The sequence below is a fragment of the Hypomesus transpacificus genome, chromosome 11 (assembly GCF_021917145.1).
Source record: "Hypomesus transpacificus isolate Combined female chromosome 11, fHypTra1, whole genome shotgun sequence".
NCBI classification, from domain to species: Eukaryota; Metazoa; Chordata; class Actinopteri; order Osmeriformes; family Osmeridae; genus Hypomesus; species Hypomesus transpacificus.
Window position 1 is genome coordinate 8,111,500 of NC_061070.1, and position 19,237 is coordinate 8,130,736.

At 40.5% G+C, this 19,237-nt stretch overlaps 2 protein-coding genes across 5 annotated transcripts; both read left to right on the plus strand.

The window, feature by feature from the left end:
* The first annotated feature begins 6,723 nt into the window (after nucleotides 1-6,723).
* On the plus strand, nucleotides 6,724-7,863 carry LOC124473723. Its single transcript, XM_047029370.1, has 2 exons — nucleotides 6,724-6,754; nucleotides 7,271-7,863. Exons 1-2 carry the CDS (start codon nucleotides 6,724-6,726, stop codon nucleotides 7,861-7,863), a joined length of 624 nt encoding a protein of 207 aa, XP_046885326.1.
* Nucleotides 7,864-11,054: 3,191 nt separating this feature from the next.
* chst3a (carbohydrate (chondroitin 6) sulfotransferase 3a) lies at nucleotides 11,055-16,186 on the plus strand. Of its 4 annotated transcripts, none has more exons than XM_047030178.1 (4): nucleotides 11,055-11,140; nucleotides 13,478-13,669; nucleotides 13,761-14,312; nucleotides 14,404-16,186. In XM_047030178.1, exons 2-4 carry the CDS (start codon nucleotides 13,590-13,592, stop codon nucleotides 15,101-15,103), a joined length of 1,332 nt encoding a protein of 443 aa, XP_046886134.1. In that variant the 5' UTR covers nucleotides 11,055-11,140; nucleotides 13,478-13,589; the 3' UTR covers nucleotides 15,104-16,186. The 4 variants fall into 4 exon arrangements, with proteins under 4 accessions (XP_046886134.1, XP_046886131.1, XP_046886132.1 ...); XM_047030175.1 differs by having other exon boundaries at nucleotides 11,070-11,140; nucleotides 11,348-13,669; XM_047030176.1 differs by having other exon boundaries at nucleotides 11,086-11,537.
* The last annotated feature ends 3,051 nt before the right edge of the window (nucleotides 16,187-19,237 follow it).

The following is a 19,237-nucleotide window of genomic DNA, read 5'->3' on the forward strand; positions in this document are numbered from 1 at the left end:
ATCTTAATAAAATGTTGTTATTAAAATGTGAATAATGTATTTTAAATTAAAATACTCTTTCATTAATGTGCATTTGTAACTCAAATGAAACTGGGGTTTTATCCTTTGAATTGTTTTGCCCTTGCAGCCTGATTTCTTTGATGGAGATCAAAGAAATACGTCAGCTAGCCATGTTACTGCTCTGAAGGGTCTGGTCCTAACGACCTTTACTTCATATCAGAGTTTACAGCTCTGTCACAAATCTCTATCCTTACATTTCAGCCTGACTGTGCTGTATGTTCTGTAGCGAATATCACAGCAGTAAGAAATTACCTTCTGTTGCTACAACAAAAGAAAACAAAGGCTTGACACAGGATTGAACACAACAGAGGATCATGATGGGAATTATCTGTTTGGGTATAACAGCAAGAGTTAATGTGAAACGTTTCGGTCTCTGAATTCAAAATGGAAATCCTCTCCTGTGCCATATAAGCATGGAGAGAGAACTGCTAGAAATCCCAAATACAGACATTTACTCAATTTAACTTTCCATCTCTAGAAGCCGAACTGGTTTGTGTCAAAAATAATCCATTACACATTGATTTGAAACTTAAATTTTCCTTGTAGGGTGTGTTGGTATATGTGCTGCAAGTGACTGAGGTCATTGAATTACCTCATCTCACCAACAAGGCAGAATAAATTAAATTGGCAGTATCCCAGTAACATTGTAGTATTTAAATGAAGTGGTTGTTACATTGCTTTCTTCACTTTATTTTTATGACGGTCTTTTGTCAAAGTTATTGTCTCCTGGGGACTTTCTCAATTGTATTCTGGGAAGCATAGCATGTTAATCTACTTGTGTGATAATCCTATTTGCCACTCTGAAGTGCTCCTGTAGACACTGGTTGTGTAATATTTCCCTTTTGATCTTATGGTCGTTGAGGTAAATGTAGCCTGAATCAATGATATAGTCCACCACAAATAAAAACTTTTTTTTCACTAGATAGTGTAATGCTGAACTGTGTGTGGGATTGTAGTGGGATTGTCAGAATAAACATGTCCAGGCCGACTTAACTTCAGGCACGATACAATGACAAGATATATCAACAACCAGCCCCCCAAACCCTTTCTACAAAACTGCCAATGTGACAACATGTAGCAATTATAATGTAAGGAAAGAGTCTTTGAAAATAAATCTCACACCCTGTACTGTGTAGATTGTATGGCTGAGGACAATTAATCAAGTTTTGAAAAGAACTGAAAACAGCTCTGGGCTGCATTAGTGAGGATGTAATGTATCAGTAACTGAAAGGATTTAAGCTGCAATGCAATTGTTTGATGCCTACAAATATATTGCGTGCATAAGGATTTGCACGCGATTAAACCCTCTCCGGAACATTTTCATATATACAGTACAAAATTAAACCTACAATATAATCTGTGTGACGTTAAATATACTGGATGTGACCTACTAAAAGTATACTCCATATACCTTTCGTGGAGTGAGTTTCTCCTCAATATAGAAACATTTATACTTTTCTACAGTAAATTGTCTACCTCTATGCACCTTAGAAACAACTGTCCACAAATGTAAGCTGGAGAACATTAACAGAGGAACAATGCAAATTCACCTGTCAAGTTACCTTCCTATGTGGGCGGCCATAACCATGGCATTAGGTTTTATTCTAATGCCATGGAGCATGGGCAGATGGCAGGTCTATAGATTAACCCACTGTGCTTTAATCCTTTTTCATCTTGTAATGCACCAGGCCTAGAGAGACACGAGGGGAATCACAAACACTGGCACAATTACCACAACCTGCACGATCGTCACTCTAGATCAGCCTCGCTGAAAGATACTGTAACACCAATGTACAGTACTCCATCTTGGTTAATAAGGTACTTGTTACTCTCTTTTCCTGTGCTTGATGTTGACACTCTCAGCTCTACTGAGACTTTATGAATTGAGTACCGGTAACGATCAGAGTTCTGAATCAAATAGACAAAACCCCTGATGCTCATCAGATGTCATCTTCTTAGTTTCTAATCCTGTGACTTCAACCGCAGCCACAAAGGTTGACCTCTATTGTCCCCCGGGAACAGAGCCATAACACTACCCATGGGAAATTTTCAATAATAGGACCAATGCGTCATGTGGATTACAAACAGTAACAGACAATAAGAACCCTTGGCAAATGTAGGATCAGTGTTTATTACTTACCACAAATACTCTCATCAACAAAAAATCTTCTGTGGAACACATAATATCATATAAGATATTGCCTTGGCCAGAAGGAGAAATGTGGTTATGTACAAACAGTAGATTAATCAAATCTAATCACAACAATTTGTTTAAAGTCACACTAATTCACCAATGAAAGTCAAACCTGTTTCACTGTTGCTGCTTAAGAGTGAGAATAGAACTCAAACAAGAATTATACTTCTTTCTGGTGGGAAATCCGGTATTTAATGCTAAAGGACAAGGACGCATTTATATTATATAAAAAGACAAAAACACAATATAACAAATCCCACACATTATCACCCCAATACCCTGCAACATTGTTGCATCCCATAGAAGATAAATTATTATTAGTCAAATACATATTAAATGTATCCTACACGTAGTGTACTGTATCTGCCATAGGAGCTTTGCTGAGTTTATATTGCTGTTTTGAAAGAACATAATGTTTGGCTGCCGGTTTGTGACCAGTTTTAAGAGACTGGGATATGCTGAAAATGAGTTTGGCTTTCAGGCTGCCAATGCCTGTGAAAAGAGTGCTTGATCAAAAACTTCCAAATTATACAAGACCAAAAAAGCTATTTGTTCATTGAAAAAAAAACATCAACAAGAACATTTTGGATTACACAAAATCCTGCACGTAAATCTCACAAGGTCATTCACATTTTAGAGGAATGTAATGACAGTAGTTATTAAAAACAACATGTTCCAACATGACTTGTTAAATATTGGGCCTAAATGAGATGTGAATTGATCCAAAATGCATTTGGAACGGATAGCTTTTTTTGTGCAAAATGATATCCCTAAATTCCCAGATAACCTCTATAGCATAATGTATTTGAGAGAAACAAAAAAGACTTCACTTTGTTTACGTGATATTACTGTATCATCATGTCAAAAATAGAACCGGAAACTTAACATCATGGTAAATTGTATGCTATGGTCTTAATTTGTCTGTGTTTGAGAACAACTGTCCTCAAAATATCTACTGCTTTTGCCATTATGGATTATGAATAATCTCAGTTGGTATGTCAAAGGCATGGTTCAGATATTGGTTATCCTACAAAAAAAATGGGTCACTCATTCAATCTGCCCATGTATGAACAGTAGACAGTATAAAAATAGCAATTTCATTTAATGAATACAGAGATGAGAGAATGATTAACCCATGTAACAATAATGGCCAAAGTGGATCATGACAGTGGACAGCAGCCACAACAATGAGAACACAAGGTTAAGTCTCCATGTATGAGTATAATAATTGTCAAACCATCCAATATGGCAAATGTCAGAATGTCATATGAGAGGATATGACACAAAAGCACTTGTTGTGAATGTACAAGCTAAATCTGTGATGCAGATGAAACAACTGAAGACTCAAGGTTATTGTTTCCTTACACATGAATAAATCCAGATGAGCAAAACAAGTTTTTCATGCTGTTTTTTGCAATCAGTTTTAATTTGATGTATTGAAGAAAAAAACCTAGGAACACGGTGATATTAATATAAAGTCTCTTATTGTGTTGAACGGAGTCTTATTGCAAATTGATGACTAAGGCTGGAGAAACATATTACAAGCATAACAAAAACATTTGAAGTTGGGTATAGAACCACTTGACCTGACCACATTTAAATAAATAAAAAACATGACAAATTTAGGTAGCATAGAATATACTATAGCACATGTAACTAGGCTTCATATCACGTTACCAAGAAGCCCTCTAACGCTTGAACTAGGCAAACCGTACTCTCACTGAAGCCCACAGTCTCAGTCTTTAACACTGCTACCCTCATGTGGTAATACTGGGTAGTGGCCTTAGTGAATCATCAGTTCACTTCCTCAAGTCAAAAAACATCCGTAGAAATCGTTATGCATTCTTAGAAATCGTTATGCATCCATAGAAATAGTTTTGCATTTGTAGAAATAGTGTTGGTCAAAAATATTTCGCAAAATACCACACTTTTTACGGATGCTAATCTATTTCAACGATGCAAAACCTTTTTACAAAAGCAAAACTTTCTCTACGGATGCAAAACTTTCTCTAAACTATTTCTACAGATGCAAACTATTCATATGGATGCAAAATATTATTGACCCTAATTTGACTCCATACTGGAGCCTCTTCCAAAAAGTGTCCCACATTAGGTGCATTCGACATGACCCGACTTCATGCGGCGCTGCAGCAGGCTGCAGGCGCTGACTTGAAACAGTGAATTCTGGTTAGACTTTTTGTCCGACTTGAGACGGCGCCGAGGAAACGTCATTGTGACGTCGCCATCAAAGTACCGTGAGATCGATTCGAGAACTGCCGGCTGTGTAGCTGAGCGCATTTTCTCAAGAGCAACTGCACGGGTTCAAGTGACGACACAGCTATTTCATGATTGGCCAGACTCACACACGACAACTTTGACACGTGTTTTGGAATATTCGGACACCTTTAGTTTCGCCAATTCTCAAATCCGGACCAAACAGTTGAATTAAATAAAACATTTATGGAAGAAAGGGTTTTACTCCGCCTCTTCACTAACGGAAAGACTATGTTTAATTATAAATAGAGTAAAGTAAGCAAACAGCGCTTAATCGGCCGTGACTGACGTCAACGCAGCAAACCACGAGAAGCTGAAATGTCCGACTTCACAGAGCCGTTTTCAACTCCTCCCCGAATGCAAGCGGCCACTCTCGCCAGTCGTTTCATGCAGCCGCACATGTCGAACGCACCTATTGTGTAGAAATCTGAAGCAGCATGCCGAACCACAGATCTATAGCACGCGAACTAGGGGTTGATGAAGGGCGAATTTGCGAGTGGAGAATTACATTTTATATTGTACACTTGAGATACACTTGTGTAATAAATACTGTGTTTTAATTTAATCAATTAAATAACCGTTTTCTGATTATTTTGGTGTGGCGTTTAATTGAGGGCAACGTTTATTACACAATGTAATTTTTTTGTGCAGCTTTATTCAAGGACGGCGTTAATTCGAGGGCGTCGTTTAATCGAAGAAATACAGTAGGCTCAAACCATTTTTAGACAGGATTACTACATTTCCTTTTTTTGATTCAACTTTTTCAAATATGTGACGCTGAAACGTAGCCTATCACTATTCCCTCTTGCACAATGGGAAATGACAAGCGAACCCTATTTCATTCTACACTTCTAATCTTACTACACTTCAATATTTAGAAGTGTAAATTAGCATCTTTTTTTATCTATGCCACATGAATGAATCATGATTGCAGCTTCCATTTCCAAGCTTTCACATGGCTATGTGACAAAAAACTAGAATCCCATATTTTTTTGATGATGTATCTTTTTTTAGATGTGATTTTTTATGACTTGTATAGCCCCTTTCACACGTGCAATTAAGTTGATAGGACACTAACTTATTTTATGCTTCATTGTCAGGGCCAACAGACAGGACCTGTAGCAGGGACTGGCAGAAGATTTGAATTCACTGTTTGGCACTTTGTTTGAAATAAAATGACTGAATGTTACATGGTAATGCTGCCTCGTTTATGATTAGCTTGAGTTAGGCTATACATCACACAAACATAGTCCTCCTAAAATTGGCTACCATGTAGCCTATTATACAACAGCAAGTAGTTGTTGGGGCAAATTAGGTCTGCATATGAACCGCCCCAATATAAGCAGTAGAAGTGAGAAATATAGGTTACTTAATTAACGTTGCAGTTATGGACTGGCAACGTCACAAAATTACGTTGCTAGGAGGTTGCGGTTACGGACTGGCAACGTCACAAAATTACGTTGCTAGGAGGTTGCGGTTACGGACTGGCAATGTCACAAAATCACGTTACCTGGAGGTCGCGGTTACGGACTGGCAACGTCATTTTGGTTGCCGTTACTAACTGGCGTCTTTCACTTCCCACGTTGCCGCAACATCGCCAAAGACGTTGCGGCAAGGAATGTTTGGTCATCGAATGACAAACATAAAGGCAACGTAACTGTGTTAGCTGGGCGCAGACCTTGTGACGGAGCGTGGCCACGTCTGTAACACTTAGGCTATATATTTTTAAATATACAGAAATATTCATTATTCCGTAACGAATTGGACAAAATTGGCAACCGACGCAAGCACACTGCACAATTTCCCCAGAAATTGGACCCTCTCTAGTTCCTCCAATTAAACTTCTAAATGCATTCAGTTGATGCTGTGGTCTTTGAACATGTCACTAAATCATTGTCAGGGAAGTCACACAGGGTTTGCATTACAGAGCATTGACAACATCCTGTAGTGACGATACAGAAGAAAGCATGGAGGAGCTGAGGATGGTAGAGGGAGGCAGCAATAGCACAATATGCAGGTATGTAGCGACACATGATGTATGGGCATGTGTCCAGGTCTGTGAATGCATGTAGTATTTACTGTATGATGTATGTAAACAGAATTATTCCTCTACCCTGATTCTGGGAACCATTGCCCTGCATGTTTGACAGGTTAAGTTGTGATCAAAGTTTCCCTCTTCAACACAGCTGATTGAAATGAATGGGTTGTTAGCAGGCTTCTGCGGAGGTTGGTAACAACCTATTCATTTGAATCAGGTATGTTGAAGAGGGAAACATCTAGACCAGTGGTTCCCAACCCTGGTCCTCAGGGCACCCCTATCCTGCATGTTTTAGATGTTTCCCTACTGCCTACTCCAACACACCTGATTCAAATGAATGGTGATGAGCAGGCTTCTGCAGAGCTAGAAAATGACCCATTCATTTTAATCAGGTGTGTTTGAGCAGGGAAACATCTAAAACATGCAGGACAGGTGTGCCCTGAGGACCAGGGTTGGGAACCACTGATCTAGACCATGCAGGGAAGTAGATGACGCTGAAAAGCCCCAGACTGTCAATCAGCACATCTGCAGTGATTGTGTGAGTGACGTCAGCTGACAGGTCCAGTGCCATGCCTGAACTAGCTTCCCCATAAAAAACAGTTGGGCAGCGTCAAGTAGTCATAGTAAATGCAATTTAAACACCTCACCCGCTCTGCCCAGACCTTTTCAATATTGACGGCTCCATCATCACCCCCTGCACCCAGGTCCGCAACCTCGGTATCATCTTCAACCCCACCCTGTCTTTCTTTCTTTCTTACCCCACGCCAATCACATCACCAAAACTGCCTTCTTTCACCTCAAGAACATTGCATGCCTCCGGCCCTCCCTGTCCTTTGCCACCACCCAAATTCTAATCCATGCCCTCATAACCTCCAGACTTGACTACTGCAACAGCATCCTCTATGGCTCTCCCAACATAGTCCTCAATAAACTTCAAAATGTTCAGAACTCCGCCGCTCGACTGCTCACCTCCACCCGCCGCTATGAACATATCACCCCGATCCTACGCAACCTCCACTGGCTCCCAGTCAAATACAGGATAGACTTTAAAATATTACTTACCACCTACAAAGCCCTAAACAACCTGGCCCCTCCCTACCTTTCAGACCTCCTCCCCCTCCACGCCCCAACCCGTTGCCTCAGGTCCGCCGGCGCAAACACTCTAAAGACCATCAGGGCTAAGCATCGGACCTGGGGTGACAGGGCCTTCTCAGTTGCTGCACCCTTCCTCTGGAATGCCCTCCCCATCCACATCCATCAGGCTCCCACCATAGCATCATTCAAACAAACCCTCTAAACTCACCTCTTCAAACTTGCCTTCACCTGCTAACCCCTGCTCCTACCCTCCACTACATGACTCATTTCGCACAGCTTTTTTACTAAAAAGTTTGTTTGTTTTGTTTGATCCTCTTGTCTTTTATATCTTTGCTGTTGTATTGTTTTGTTTGTCTTTGCACATGTAAAGCGTCTTTGAGTATTTAGAAAAGCGTTATTTAAAAATAAATTATTATTATCATAAAATAAACAGACAACATAATGGAGAAACTGGGTTTCCTCGTTACGCTGATGGTCTGCTGCTCAGAAGGGAGACACGTTAGGACCATTTGGGCTCTAAGCCATTACCAAGGTACATGTCATGTGCCCCTATTGTAATGCAGTGGAAGGCATTTCTATGGTGTGCTGGAAAACCCTTAAGACTATCTGTTCATACTGTGTTTCTGGAGGGATACTGTCACACCAAAAACTCTGGTGTCCCTGCAAAGTCAGACTCATCCATGACTATTTTCGACTAGTTTTAGTAGACGATGACATTTAGTCTAGTTTAAGTCAATGAAAATGGTGTTTTAGTCTCTTTTTAATCAAAACAGAAGTAGTCTAACCAGTAATCTCGGGAGGCATGTTAATGCCAAAATCATTTGTTTATATGTATGTATTGGTCTAAAATAAGGTATTCAAAGTCATGTTGTTGATGCCAAATTCAGTTTAGTGTGATTGCTATGTGAATGACAAAACTAGCTACAGTATTTTGCCAACAAGGGATGCTTAGTACACATGCAGTCAGTCAGGTAACCACTTAAAACTCTCTCATACAAACAAATACATACACACAGTACACACACTAGTCACACATGTTAACCCACTTTACACACTGTCACAAACAAGCACACACACGCTAGTCACACAAGTTTGTTTCAGTCGTTTTCTGGTCCAGTGGCTAACGTCTAAAGCTAACGTTAAAATGAGACACATTATCCACAGCCCCATGAGTTGGCTAATAATCATGATGCGACTAAACGAGACAAAATAACGTTTTAAGATTTCATCTATTTTTTATTTTGTAAAACACATTTCGTCTTGTTTTTATTCGTCAACAATATTGCTTTAGGCCCTATACATTTAAGTATAGTCATCGTCACATAACCAGCATTTACGTTGCGTCTCATCTTGTTTTCGTCACGTGATAAAGATTTGTTGATCGACAATATTCAGTCATAATTTTCGTTGACAAAAGCAACACTATTATGGAGCGAGTTGAATAGCAAATGGATGTGAAATGACTGCATCAAAGTCGAACCGTGCCACCAAAATCCTATTACGCTCTAAAGAAACTAGTTCTGCATAAAACATTGATGCATCGACAATAGACTGGCATATCAGCGACAAACTTTTTTTTGGTAGCTTCGCACGACTCGTTCTTTTTTATGAGCTAAAGATCGTGTAGATGCCAGACTGTGGAACGGAATGAAACGATAACAGGGTTCACCTTACGGCCTAAAAGGTGAACAAACTGTTTTGCTGGAACTACTTAGTAGGTGTCCATATATCGCCTGATAATTGACACCCCTGCAGCCAATCAGAATCGAGTATTCACCCAGACCATGGTATAAACTTTGACTTTGGTCGAATCTAACAATGTTTGCCACAGGAGAAACAGCTTACTTTTTTAATACAGTAACTGACCTCATTCTCAACACTGAGAATAGCTCAATGTGCTGGGATGGTGTCCTACAAAGTGTAAGATCACAGGTTAAAATCCAGCTGCAGTCTTTGGGCCTGTCATCATTTTGATGATCTGTTTAGTTAAACAGGATGACATACTTCTGAAATATCATGCGCAATTTCACGCGATTTCACGTAGATATGATTGAATTACAGCTGTTTAAACTTTGGCCAAATCTAACAATGCTTGCCACAGGAGAAACGGCGTACCTTTTTTCATATAGTAACTGACTGCACTGATTCTTAGCACTGAGAATATCTCAATGGGCTGAGACGGTGTCCTGCAAAGTGTAAAGTCACAGGTTCAAATCCAGCCGCAACCTTTGGGCCTGTCATAATATTGATTATCTGTATAGTTAAACAGGAAATACCATGCGCAATTTCACCTTGAAATGTCAACCGTTTCTCAGCCTTTTTCCCAAAGCTGACTACAGCTAATACTCTGGCCTTTCTATTCAAAAAGTCTTCACAGTTTGTGTGTAGCAGAGAGGATAGAGAGACTGACTTGTAACTGTATGCTTATGAGTTCAAATCTCCATCCAGCCAAAAATGTTAGCCTTCTCTAGTTTTTTATTGTGGCGTGTCCTATGGTACACAACTTTGCATTGTTTGTCTTTAAATGTGCTATCTCTCCAATAATGCCAAAACTCTCTGTGTGTCTGTCCGCATATTTTTAGATTGGGATTTAAGGGCTGCGAGTTTGTGATCAGAGAGATATAGGTACCAAAGCCACTGAGAAGAACTGTCATCAACAGCTGCATCACTGGCACTGCACTATCTATCTGTAATTCCAGAAATCTGTTTGTGTGTGTGTGTGTGTGCGCCACCAAATTTATCATGGGCACTGTGCACTTATAGTTTATGTAATCTGTATTTGTGTGTTTCATTGGTATCTTAATCAACAACTGCATCACAGGGACTGTGCACTACTGTTTATAAAATTGACTTGACATTTGTTGTAAAGAGGAAAGCTTCCTGAATGCAATTCCAGACATGGTGATTTGTATGATACAAATATTCATGTGAGAAGATGATCCATAATTTAATTGCCTGAAATCATTATTAATCAATTTTGATTTTCTTACCCTAATTCAACATATGGGACTCTGGGATTTGTAAAATCTCAGAGATGGAATGAGGCAACGGTGTGTATTAGAGTAGCCTATGTGTGTTATTAATCATGTAAGAAAGGCAAACACCCAAGATTTTTGCAATACATTAAGTGGGTTGCAGCAGTCAAACTTCTGTCTTGTTTCAAATTTGCCATGTGTGCTTCTGTTAATCAGTCCAACCAAGCAACAAGTGAACGTTACAGTGCATAAACTGATGAAGAAATTAAATCGTGTTTAAACACGACATGTTTATAATGATTTGAACGAGTTCAGGGACTACCCCTCCGGAAGACACTTGTTTAGGCAATCCAAAACAGCCTAGTCCTTGTTAAGAATGGGCGCTCCAGAACCACGTGACCTTGTCTCCAGGATGTCCCAAGCAAGTAGGGGAGCAATGTGTTGGTGTGGTCGAAGTTACTCATGTAGTTACCTCGCTGCTCACTGGAGTTGAACAAAGAAAAAGTTGAGTAAAGTTAAATGAAATAAAACATTTACTAATGTCGTTATCGGTTTAAATAGGCACATTTATGTAAATATGACAACGTAATTTTTTTAAATATTATAATTAATTACTTTTCAAATGTGTACGTTTATTTTTTGTTCTTTTTGTTGATCTTCTCGGAGTATTATTAAAGGCTAAGATTGTCCTACATATGCTTTGTTCCTCAGTAAAGATAGTCAATGCTTTCGGTTTTTACGGATGCTTTTCATTCATTTGACGGAGGAGGACACGGCGTGTTTGGATACAATGAAACAGTGTGTGCTGGCTCAAGACAATGCACGATACTACGGAGTATGGTAGGGACCTTAAGCCAACCAGGGGCTCTTCATTTAAATATATGTGAGAAAACATTGAAAGGTTGGTTTTTACGTTACACAGCTTCAAATTCGGGTTTTGATCCGTGTGTTCTTGAAGGATGCTATGTATGATTATGGGTATGGAGCAGCCATCTCCTATAGAACGCCTCTACGTCTTGAGCCCAGTCGTCGGTAGTAGCCTGATGCTTTATTACAAAATGTTCAATTATCATTTTGTATTAACGATTGTCTAGTTTACGTTTTAGCATGTCATTGGTGTACGTGAATTAAATGAATGGCTAATTACGGGCTTCTTAAATACCTACTGTTGCTTAATGTCGCGGTGTCTCTTGGTATGTGTAGGACATACATGATTTTTCAGAAAAATGTTGGGTTGAAACATACATTTTGCAAACATTGTGACACTATAATATTCAGCGCAGTGTATAATATGTACTGCAGTAGCCTATGTACACAGCTCGAATTATTTTTCAATTGATCAGTAGATAAACAGTAGCAGTTATCTTGAGGCGTTTAGCCTGGAGTATTTCCACTACAGAGACATATACAGTGTGCTGCTTTAAGGGTTGAAGACAGCCATTAATGTAATTTGTAGTGAGATGATAAACAGAGTGATGTGTGTTTCTGCTTGAACAGATAGTCAGATTTGTCAAACGCCTCAGTGACTTTTGAATGTGTTTAAAGCTCTGCTCAAGTGCCTCAGTCTGACAATTTGATGGCTATGGCATAATATGCTCAGATAATTGGTAGATATTTACTTACAGAGCACAGTCACTCTGAGGCTGCTAGAACATTAGATTTTTTCCATAATGATATGCTTTGTACAGATTATTCTATCCCTTGACAGGTCCAAATGAGAGAAACATGAATAACAACCTCACATAGCCCAATACATTATATTTCTGAAGAAGTCACTGTATCTGTGATTTGTTAGGTTTAGTAGCATTTGATTTGATAATGGATGGGAAAAAAATCGCAGAGTTGCACAAGTCCTCAAGATTCTTGAAGCGGTGCTATGTGGCACCATTATGGAAAAATATTATCATATTAGTGTGGTGAAGAGCTCAGGCTCTTCAGTTTAATATAATGAGATGTTTCACCAGACAATAGCCAATGCATCCTTCAGTTAAACAAGCATTTAGTACAACAGAGAAACCTAACCGCCTAACGAATGAAAAATGAAAAAAAATATGAAAAAAGACAGTTGTTTTTGAAGGATTTCCCAGGCCTAGACAGGCCCACGGTCATTCTCTGCTCATGAAATTCCCACTAAAGAGTTGTTACTTGATAAAACAACACACACCTAAACTATTTTGAAGATTTATTTCACAATAAATCAGGGGGCAGTGTGGTGCTTGTGAGTGTGCCTGAAACGGCATATTTAAGGGTTTAGCTGCTTTGTTTGGAAACTCATCTCAAAACTAAACACATGGCATTAGATTTTTGTTAGAGTCGCACTGGGTTTAAATCTCATGCAAGAAAGATTTAAGATGCCCTTGGCTCCTCTTTTTGTTTGCCATTTTGGCTCAGTGCCATATGGAGGTGTTCCAGAGTGATGGCACTGGAACAGTTTTTTGCTTGCACGAATACTATCTGTGGACACTGTACACTCCGTCCCTATAGATCTGGTATATCTCTGATTAACATGTCAGATGAAGAATTCACTTCATCTACATGTTCTCCATTGGATGAAAGTAAAGAGATATAATTAGAGATAAGATGAGAGATATACGGGTAGCTAAATCTTGAGATGTAACTTGACTTTGTCTTCTGTGTTCTTGAATTGCCAATGGTTTGGTTAACATGTCCGTTAGCAAATCTCTTTTTCTCTCATATCACTCGCGTTCTCTTTGATCTCTTCTTACCTTTCTGTCTGTTTCCCTCTCACTCTCTCACTGTCTGCTCTCTTTCTTAATTAACTGAAGTAGAAATCCTGCACTCTGTGAAGTTTTCCCAGTTAACCATGCTTTGTTTTTCTAGAATCATACTGAAGCCACCCCATGGCATGTCATGACCAGACACTTCTGCAGTCGTGCACTATTGACCAATACACAGCCAGTGTAAAGGTCCCCTCAGAGTTCCACAGTTGAGAATGAGGACCAAATATGCAATAGTTTTCATCTGTATTGTGGCCCTGGTCATCATTGAAAAGGAGAGCAACATCATATCAAGGTAAATGAAGTTGCCAGTGAATATTGTAAGGATAGATAATGATTGATAATAATGGAAAATAAAAACAGAAATTGTAATGCTTTCTGCTCAGGGTTTCTGACAAGCTGATCCAGAGACAGATCCCACAGCAGACTCCACAGACTCCACTAGACTACAACACCTCCATACCCGCTCCTCAAACACAAAATGGCTCCCTGTCCATACTTGGCAAGCTTCTCTCTACGCTTACCAACATGAACTATTCAGATTCCACAGATGAGCTGGAGGAGGAGGGAGACCTAAACTACAGTTACAACAGAGGCCGCAAGCACATCCTGCTGCTGGCTACCACTCGCACAGGCTCCTCGTTCGTAGGGGAGTTCTTCAACCAGCATGGCGAGAACATGTTCTACCTGTTTGAGCCGCTGTGGCACGTGGAGCGCATGCTGACGCTGGCCACTGGGGGCACCAATGGGTCGGTGTCGGCACTGGCTTACAGAGATGTCCTCCAGGGGCTGTTTCTGTGCAATTTCACCCCCCTGGAAAAGTACATCTACCCCCCACCCCAACAGCATGTCACCCACGCTCTGTTCCGCAGGGAATCCAGCCTGTCGCTCTGCGACGAACCCGTCTGTTCGCCGGTGGTCAGAGACGTTTTTGAGAGGTAGATACAGTTTCTTTCAGAACCTATCCAGCTCTGTCTCTCTCGATGCCCCACATGTTAACATGATGCAATGTCACTCCTCCTTTCCCAGGTACCACTGCAAGACCCGTCGCTGTGGCCCTCTCAACCTGACCCTGGCCACTGAGTCCTGCCTCTCCAAGGAGCACCGCGCCATCAAGACAGTGCGGGTCCGGCAGCTGGACACTCTTCAGCCACTGGTGGAAGATCCCCGTCTGGACATTAGGGTTATCCAGCTGGTGAGGGACCCCCGCGCCATCCTGGCTTCTCGTATGGTGGCTTTCTCCTCCAAGTACCAGACCTGGAAGGCCTGGGCAGATGACGGGGAGGTGCCCGAGGATGACGAGGAAGTGAAACGACTGAAAGGAAACTGTGACAATATCAGGATGTCGGCGGAAGTGGGGCTGAGTCGTCCCGGCTGGCTGAGGAGGAGGTACATGTTGGTGCGATATGAGGACATTGCCCGCTTCCCCATGCAGAAAGCTGAGGAGATGTACAGGTTCACAGGAATACCGTTCAGTGCCCAGGCCAGGGAGTGGATCCTGAGGAACACTCAGACCACCGAGGAGGCCAGCGGGGTGTACTCCACCCAGAAGAACTCCTCTGAGCAGGCAGAGAAGTGGAGGTTTAGCATACCCTTCAACCTGGCACAGGTGGTGCAGAAGGTGTGTGGACCCACCATGACACTGTTTGGGTACAGGTTTGTGGACAGCGAGAGGACACTGCTAAACAAGTCAATCAGCTTACTCGAGGAGAAGGTGTTTCACTTCTAGTGGATATCAAGGTGTTTCATTTCTAGTGGACATAAAGGTATTTCACTTCAAGTGGACCTTTAGCTGAAGCTTGATGAATAATGACAGAGTGGTTTCTTTGAACTGACCAAAAGGGAATTTTGCAAAGATAATATTCTATTTAATCTTGTCAAATGGGTTGCTACTGCCTTTCTGGTGAAGAGGAAATAATATGTGCCATAGGGTTCATACATGCCAGTGATGTGCCTGTACTTTTATAGTATTGTTAAAGAGTTTTAATGGATATCAAACATATCATATAATTACATATTTATTTGCTGGCAAATTGTTTGATAACAATAAATTATACTTTTCATATGTTTAAAAGAAGCCTAGATGGCTAGTATAGTCTCCATCCTTAGCTCTTCAAATGAAAATATCAGGGCTAAAGTAAGATTTCTGGAGGTTGGTGTGTGATTTGCTGTTCATGTGATGACGTGTGTGTGGCTGCGTGAGCATGTGTTTTTTGCATATGCATCGGCTAGTCTGCTGAATGATCTCTATGTTGTGTGTAGATAGATATGCACTATTTCTTGGAGCTGATAGAAAGCACAGTGAATTGACGTTTAGTTTAGACAAATTCTCCTTGACAGGGCTTTACGTGTTTGACTCAGGTGAAGTTAACGTGAAAATACTAAGGTGATGTCTGATGCCATTGCATATCGTTGCTGTATGTAAAGTGATTCTTTGTCAAAATGTACTCTTGTTGTCATGACCTTAATGAAAGGTACCCTACAGTACCTAACTTGTTCCAGTCCCATGTAGCATAGACAGGGATAAAACAAGACCATTACATCAATTAAATTAAACAGTAAATACAATTTTCAACTGGTTTGCTTCAAGAGTGATCTTGATATTTAAAGTGTGGTCCACAACACAGCTTTTTTACGTTTTGATTAAAGAATCAAATGAAGAGAAACTATTGCTATGTTTTAGAGCTACTGGAAAGCTCTATTTGGCATTTACTCCAGAGAATAAAAAATCAAGTACAATGGCTGCCTTATCCGAGCTTGAACTAAAACGTCCATAACTGGTCTTGCAATATGATCGTAGTGATGGGTTCAGACTGTGTTTTTTTTTGTTTCATTACTTTTATGTCTTAGTAACATTACTTATGATGAGCTGGAGTTATAGAATAAAAAAACATCATTCAATGTTTTACACTGTCAACAAAGCAGCAAGTGCAAAGCTCTAGTTACTATAGCTTATAGTTATAGTAGTTCATAGTAATTTCGCTTCTAGTAGTTATACAATATGTAAGCAGTGTAAGCAATCCACCTATGAACATACGGTTCCCAAATGACAAAAACACCACCTCTCAACCAACTTGAAGACATGCCCTAGTTTCCTCTGAAAAACCATGCACTGTGGCTGACTAGATGACATGGAATGCACATTTGTAACAGAAAAGTACAGTTGTCTTTGGCAATTCTAGACACCCAAACTACAGTCATTCTTCCGACACTGTATTACCGCCTACAGAATGCAGACAGGCTGGTCTGAATCACGTTTTCCCTCTAGGTTACAGAGTGAATAAAGAGATGGGGGTCAGTCTCTGGTGGATGTGCTGGTAACATGAGTGCATAGAGGAAACATTTAGCTGTAACATTATGTTCTCAGTCCATGGAGCTTATAGCCCAGATGAAAAAAAGATGCATGATATTTACATTAGCTAATGTTGAGTTCCATCTGCTGCAAAACTCAAAGTGTGTATGTGTGTGGAGGGGTGGGGGGGGGGGGGGGTTAACTATTCAAGAATAGTAAAAAGGGCTTTTGTTAGACTTGCAGTAAGGGTTGAGGTTGGGAGTTTAGGATTACTTTACGGTTAGGAGACAGGTTTATGTTTATGTTCAGGTTAAGTTTTTGGGTTAAGGTTAGGGTGAAGGTTAATGGTTAGGGAGATCTTGGATTTTGCATTTAGTGTCTTCTTAGAAGACACTAGAATATGGCTTTAAGCATAGTAAGTATGCTGTCTATTCCTGCCTTGTATGGAATTGAATCCTTAGCATGCTTGAATTGTTATCTCAGGAATTGATTGGGTGTTATTTTGAGTGTTTTACCATTCTGTCTGTATTCTGTGAGTTTATTTTTAAGGACATGAAGATTGGGTAAGTTACATTTTATGGAGAGTATTTCTTCTTTGGCATTTCTCAGAAGTGGTGACATGTTATAATAAGGAGGGTTGCTAGGAACCCACCAAGGTTGGGTGGGAACATCTAGAATGGGGAGAAAGTGAGAAACAGGGAGTCTATTCAAGGCAGCAATTTTCCCGCCCAGTTTTACGCCCCCAGCCTAGAAAGAGACTGGTTCAGAGTTCACAGCTGCCGGTCAGAGTAATTTAACCCCCCACTCACCCAAACTGCTTCCTTGTAATAGCCTATCTCCATAGAAACACAAAGTGCTACGTGTTGTACGATTGGATTGTCAGGTTTGAACAGGTGTTTTCATTGTGATGGATATTGTGATTGTGATATAAATTGTGCCTACATTTGAACAATTAGGACAAAAGGAAAATCATGCGCACACACCCTACCCCCCTTACACACACATTCAGTTTGAAAGCCTCTGCTCTGTAACGGAATAGAGAGGGCAGTGTAACAGGAAACCACCACCCCCCCTTATCTGCCTTCCTTGGACCCCTGGTCTTACAGTTTTTTCCAACTGCTCACTGTAAGTGGGTAAGGGCAACTCCCTCCTCAGGCAGCCACTGCCTTCCCTCTGCCACCAAGACAGCAGGAGCACAAGATACCTTTTGTACAGTCTTCCCTTCTGTCTTCTTTCCACTTTTTTAACAATCTATCCTTACTTGTCCTGAAGGCTGGTTTGGGTATTCCATTTTGTCTTTATGTGGTGTTTGTGTGTGTGTGTATGAACATTGGTGTTTGTGTGTGTTTGTGGTGTGTGTGTGTGTGTGTGTATGCATGTGTGTTCAACATTTGTGCGGACTAAACGGAGGCCTCAGTAGACATCCTGGATAAATAAAATCCATGAGAGGACTCCATTGAAACACACACTCTCTCTTTTACCATGCCCCTCCCTGCCTTGCACCTCTCCCTTCCTTCTCCTGCCTGCTTCTCTCCTTCTCCTGGCCTAACAGACTCCCCCTCATTCTGGCTCCACGTCTCCCTCAAAGGTAAATAAATCCTGTGGTTGGGTTTAGAACACAGGGTGCCCTCAGACGTCTAGTGGACCACTGGGCTCAAAGAAGGCCTTGTTAGCCTCTCCAAGATGGCTCCACTCAGCCATTGGCCGGTGCTATGGGGCCGAATAGACATGCTTCTGTGCAGCTCAAATGGACCCTATATAAGGACTGTCTCACAACACTGCCTATGCCCACCCAGCAATCTATTCCAAATGCCTTGTAGTGTTATGCTGCACAGAGATTATTATTTTAAAATAGAAGTAACATGAATATTGAACATTATCACTGAAGGTATTTGATTAGAACAGTGCAGTGCCAGTACAATTATTTCAATTATTATTTCAATTATTTCCTTCATGACCATGATGAAACCGCTGATTTAGATGACGTCAGTTGATTTGATGTTAACTTAATTGGAGTACAGGCACATGGGGAAAACCTTTTCACAATTTGATCAGTGATATTAGTGCTCATCCACATGAATTATTAGTAAACACGTTCATTAATTAACATAATAACAATTCTTTACTTAAAATAAAATTTGTTGTTAGTGAACTAACCAGCATTTCATCCATAAAGAAAACTCTTTGAAAGAAGCTGATTCAAACTAAGTGTCAGTTTGCCCAAAAATGTTCTTTTGAAATTGTCAATTGAAATGCTGTCTAACAAGTAAGTCCATGTTTGATGATGCCTTGCAAAGCAATGGAAATCAAATGACAGCAGTACAGAGCCAAACTGTAGGCTACTAAACAAATGGATGGAGCGTGAATTGTTTGTGTTACTCTCCCCTTACAATATTTTAAACGGAATATCTGAATTAAAAAACGTATTGACAGCTGGTTCAGGTAGCGTTTTGGTGAGAAAGGGTGTTCTGCGGCAGAGTTTTTGAACATAGTGCCTGTGATGCAACCTTTTAGGTCTGTTTATATTTCGCAAACAATTCATCCAAACAAGGCACTGCACGTCCTTGGATC

Excerpts from the sequence above, each read along its gene's own strand:
- LOC124473723 (XM_047029370.1), top strand. The coding sequence starts at position 6,724 with ATGAATGGGTTGTTAGCAGGCTTCTGCGGAG. Across the intron at positions 6,755-7,270 it reads GTTAGCAGGCTTCTGCGGAG|GTCCGCAACCTCGGTATCAT; the intron begins GTTGGTAACAAC and ends CCCTGCACCCAG.
- chst3a (XM_047030178.1), top strand. The coding sequence starts at position 13,590 with ATGAGGACCAAATATGCAATAGTTTTCATCTGTATTGTGGCCCTGGTC. Across the intron at positions 13,670-13,760 it reads GAGAGCAACATCATATCAAG|GGTTTCTGACAAGCTGATCC; the intron begins GTAAATGAAGTT and ends CTTTCTGCTCAG. Across the intron at positions 14,313-14,403 it reads GTCAGAGACGTTTTTGAGAG|GTACCACTGCAAGACCCGTC; the intron begins GTAGATACAGTT and ends CTCCTTTCCCAG.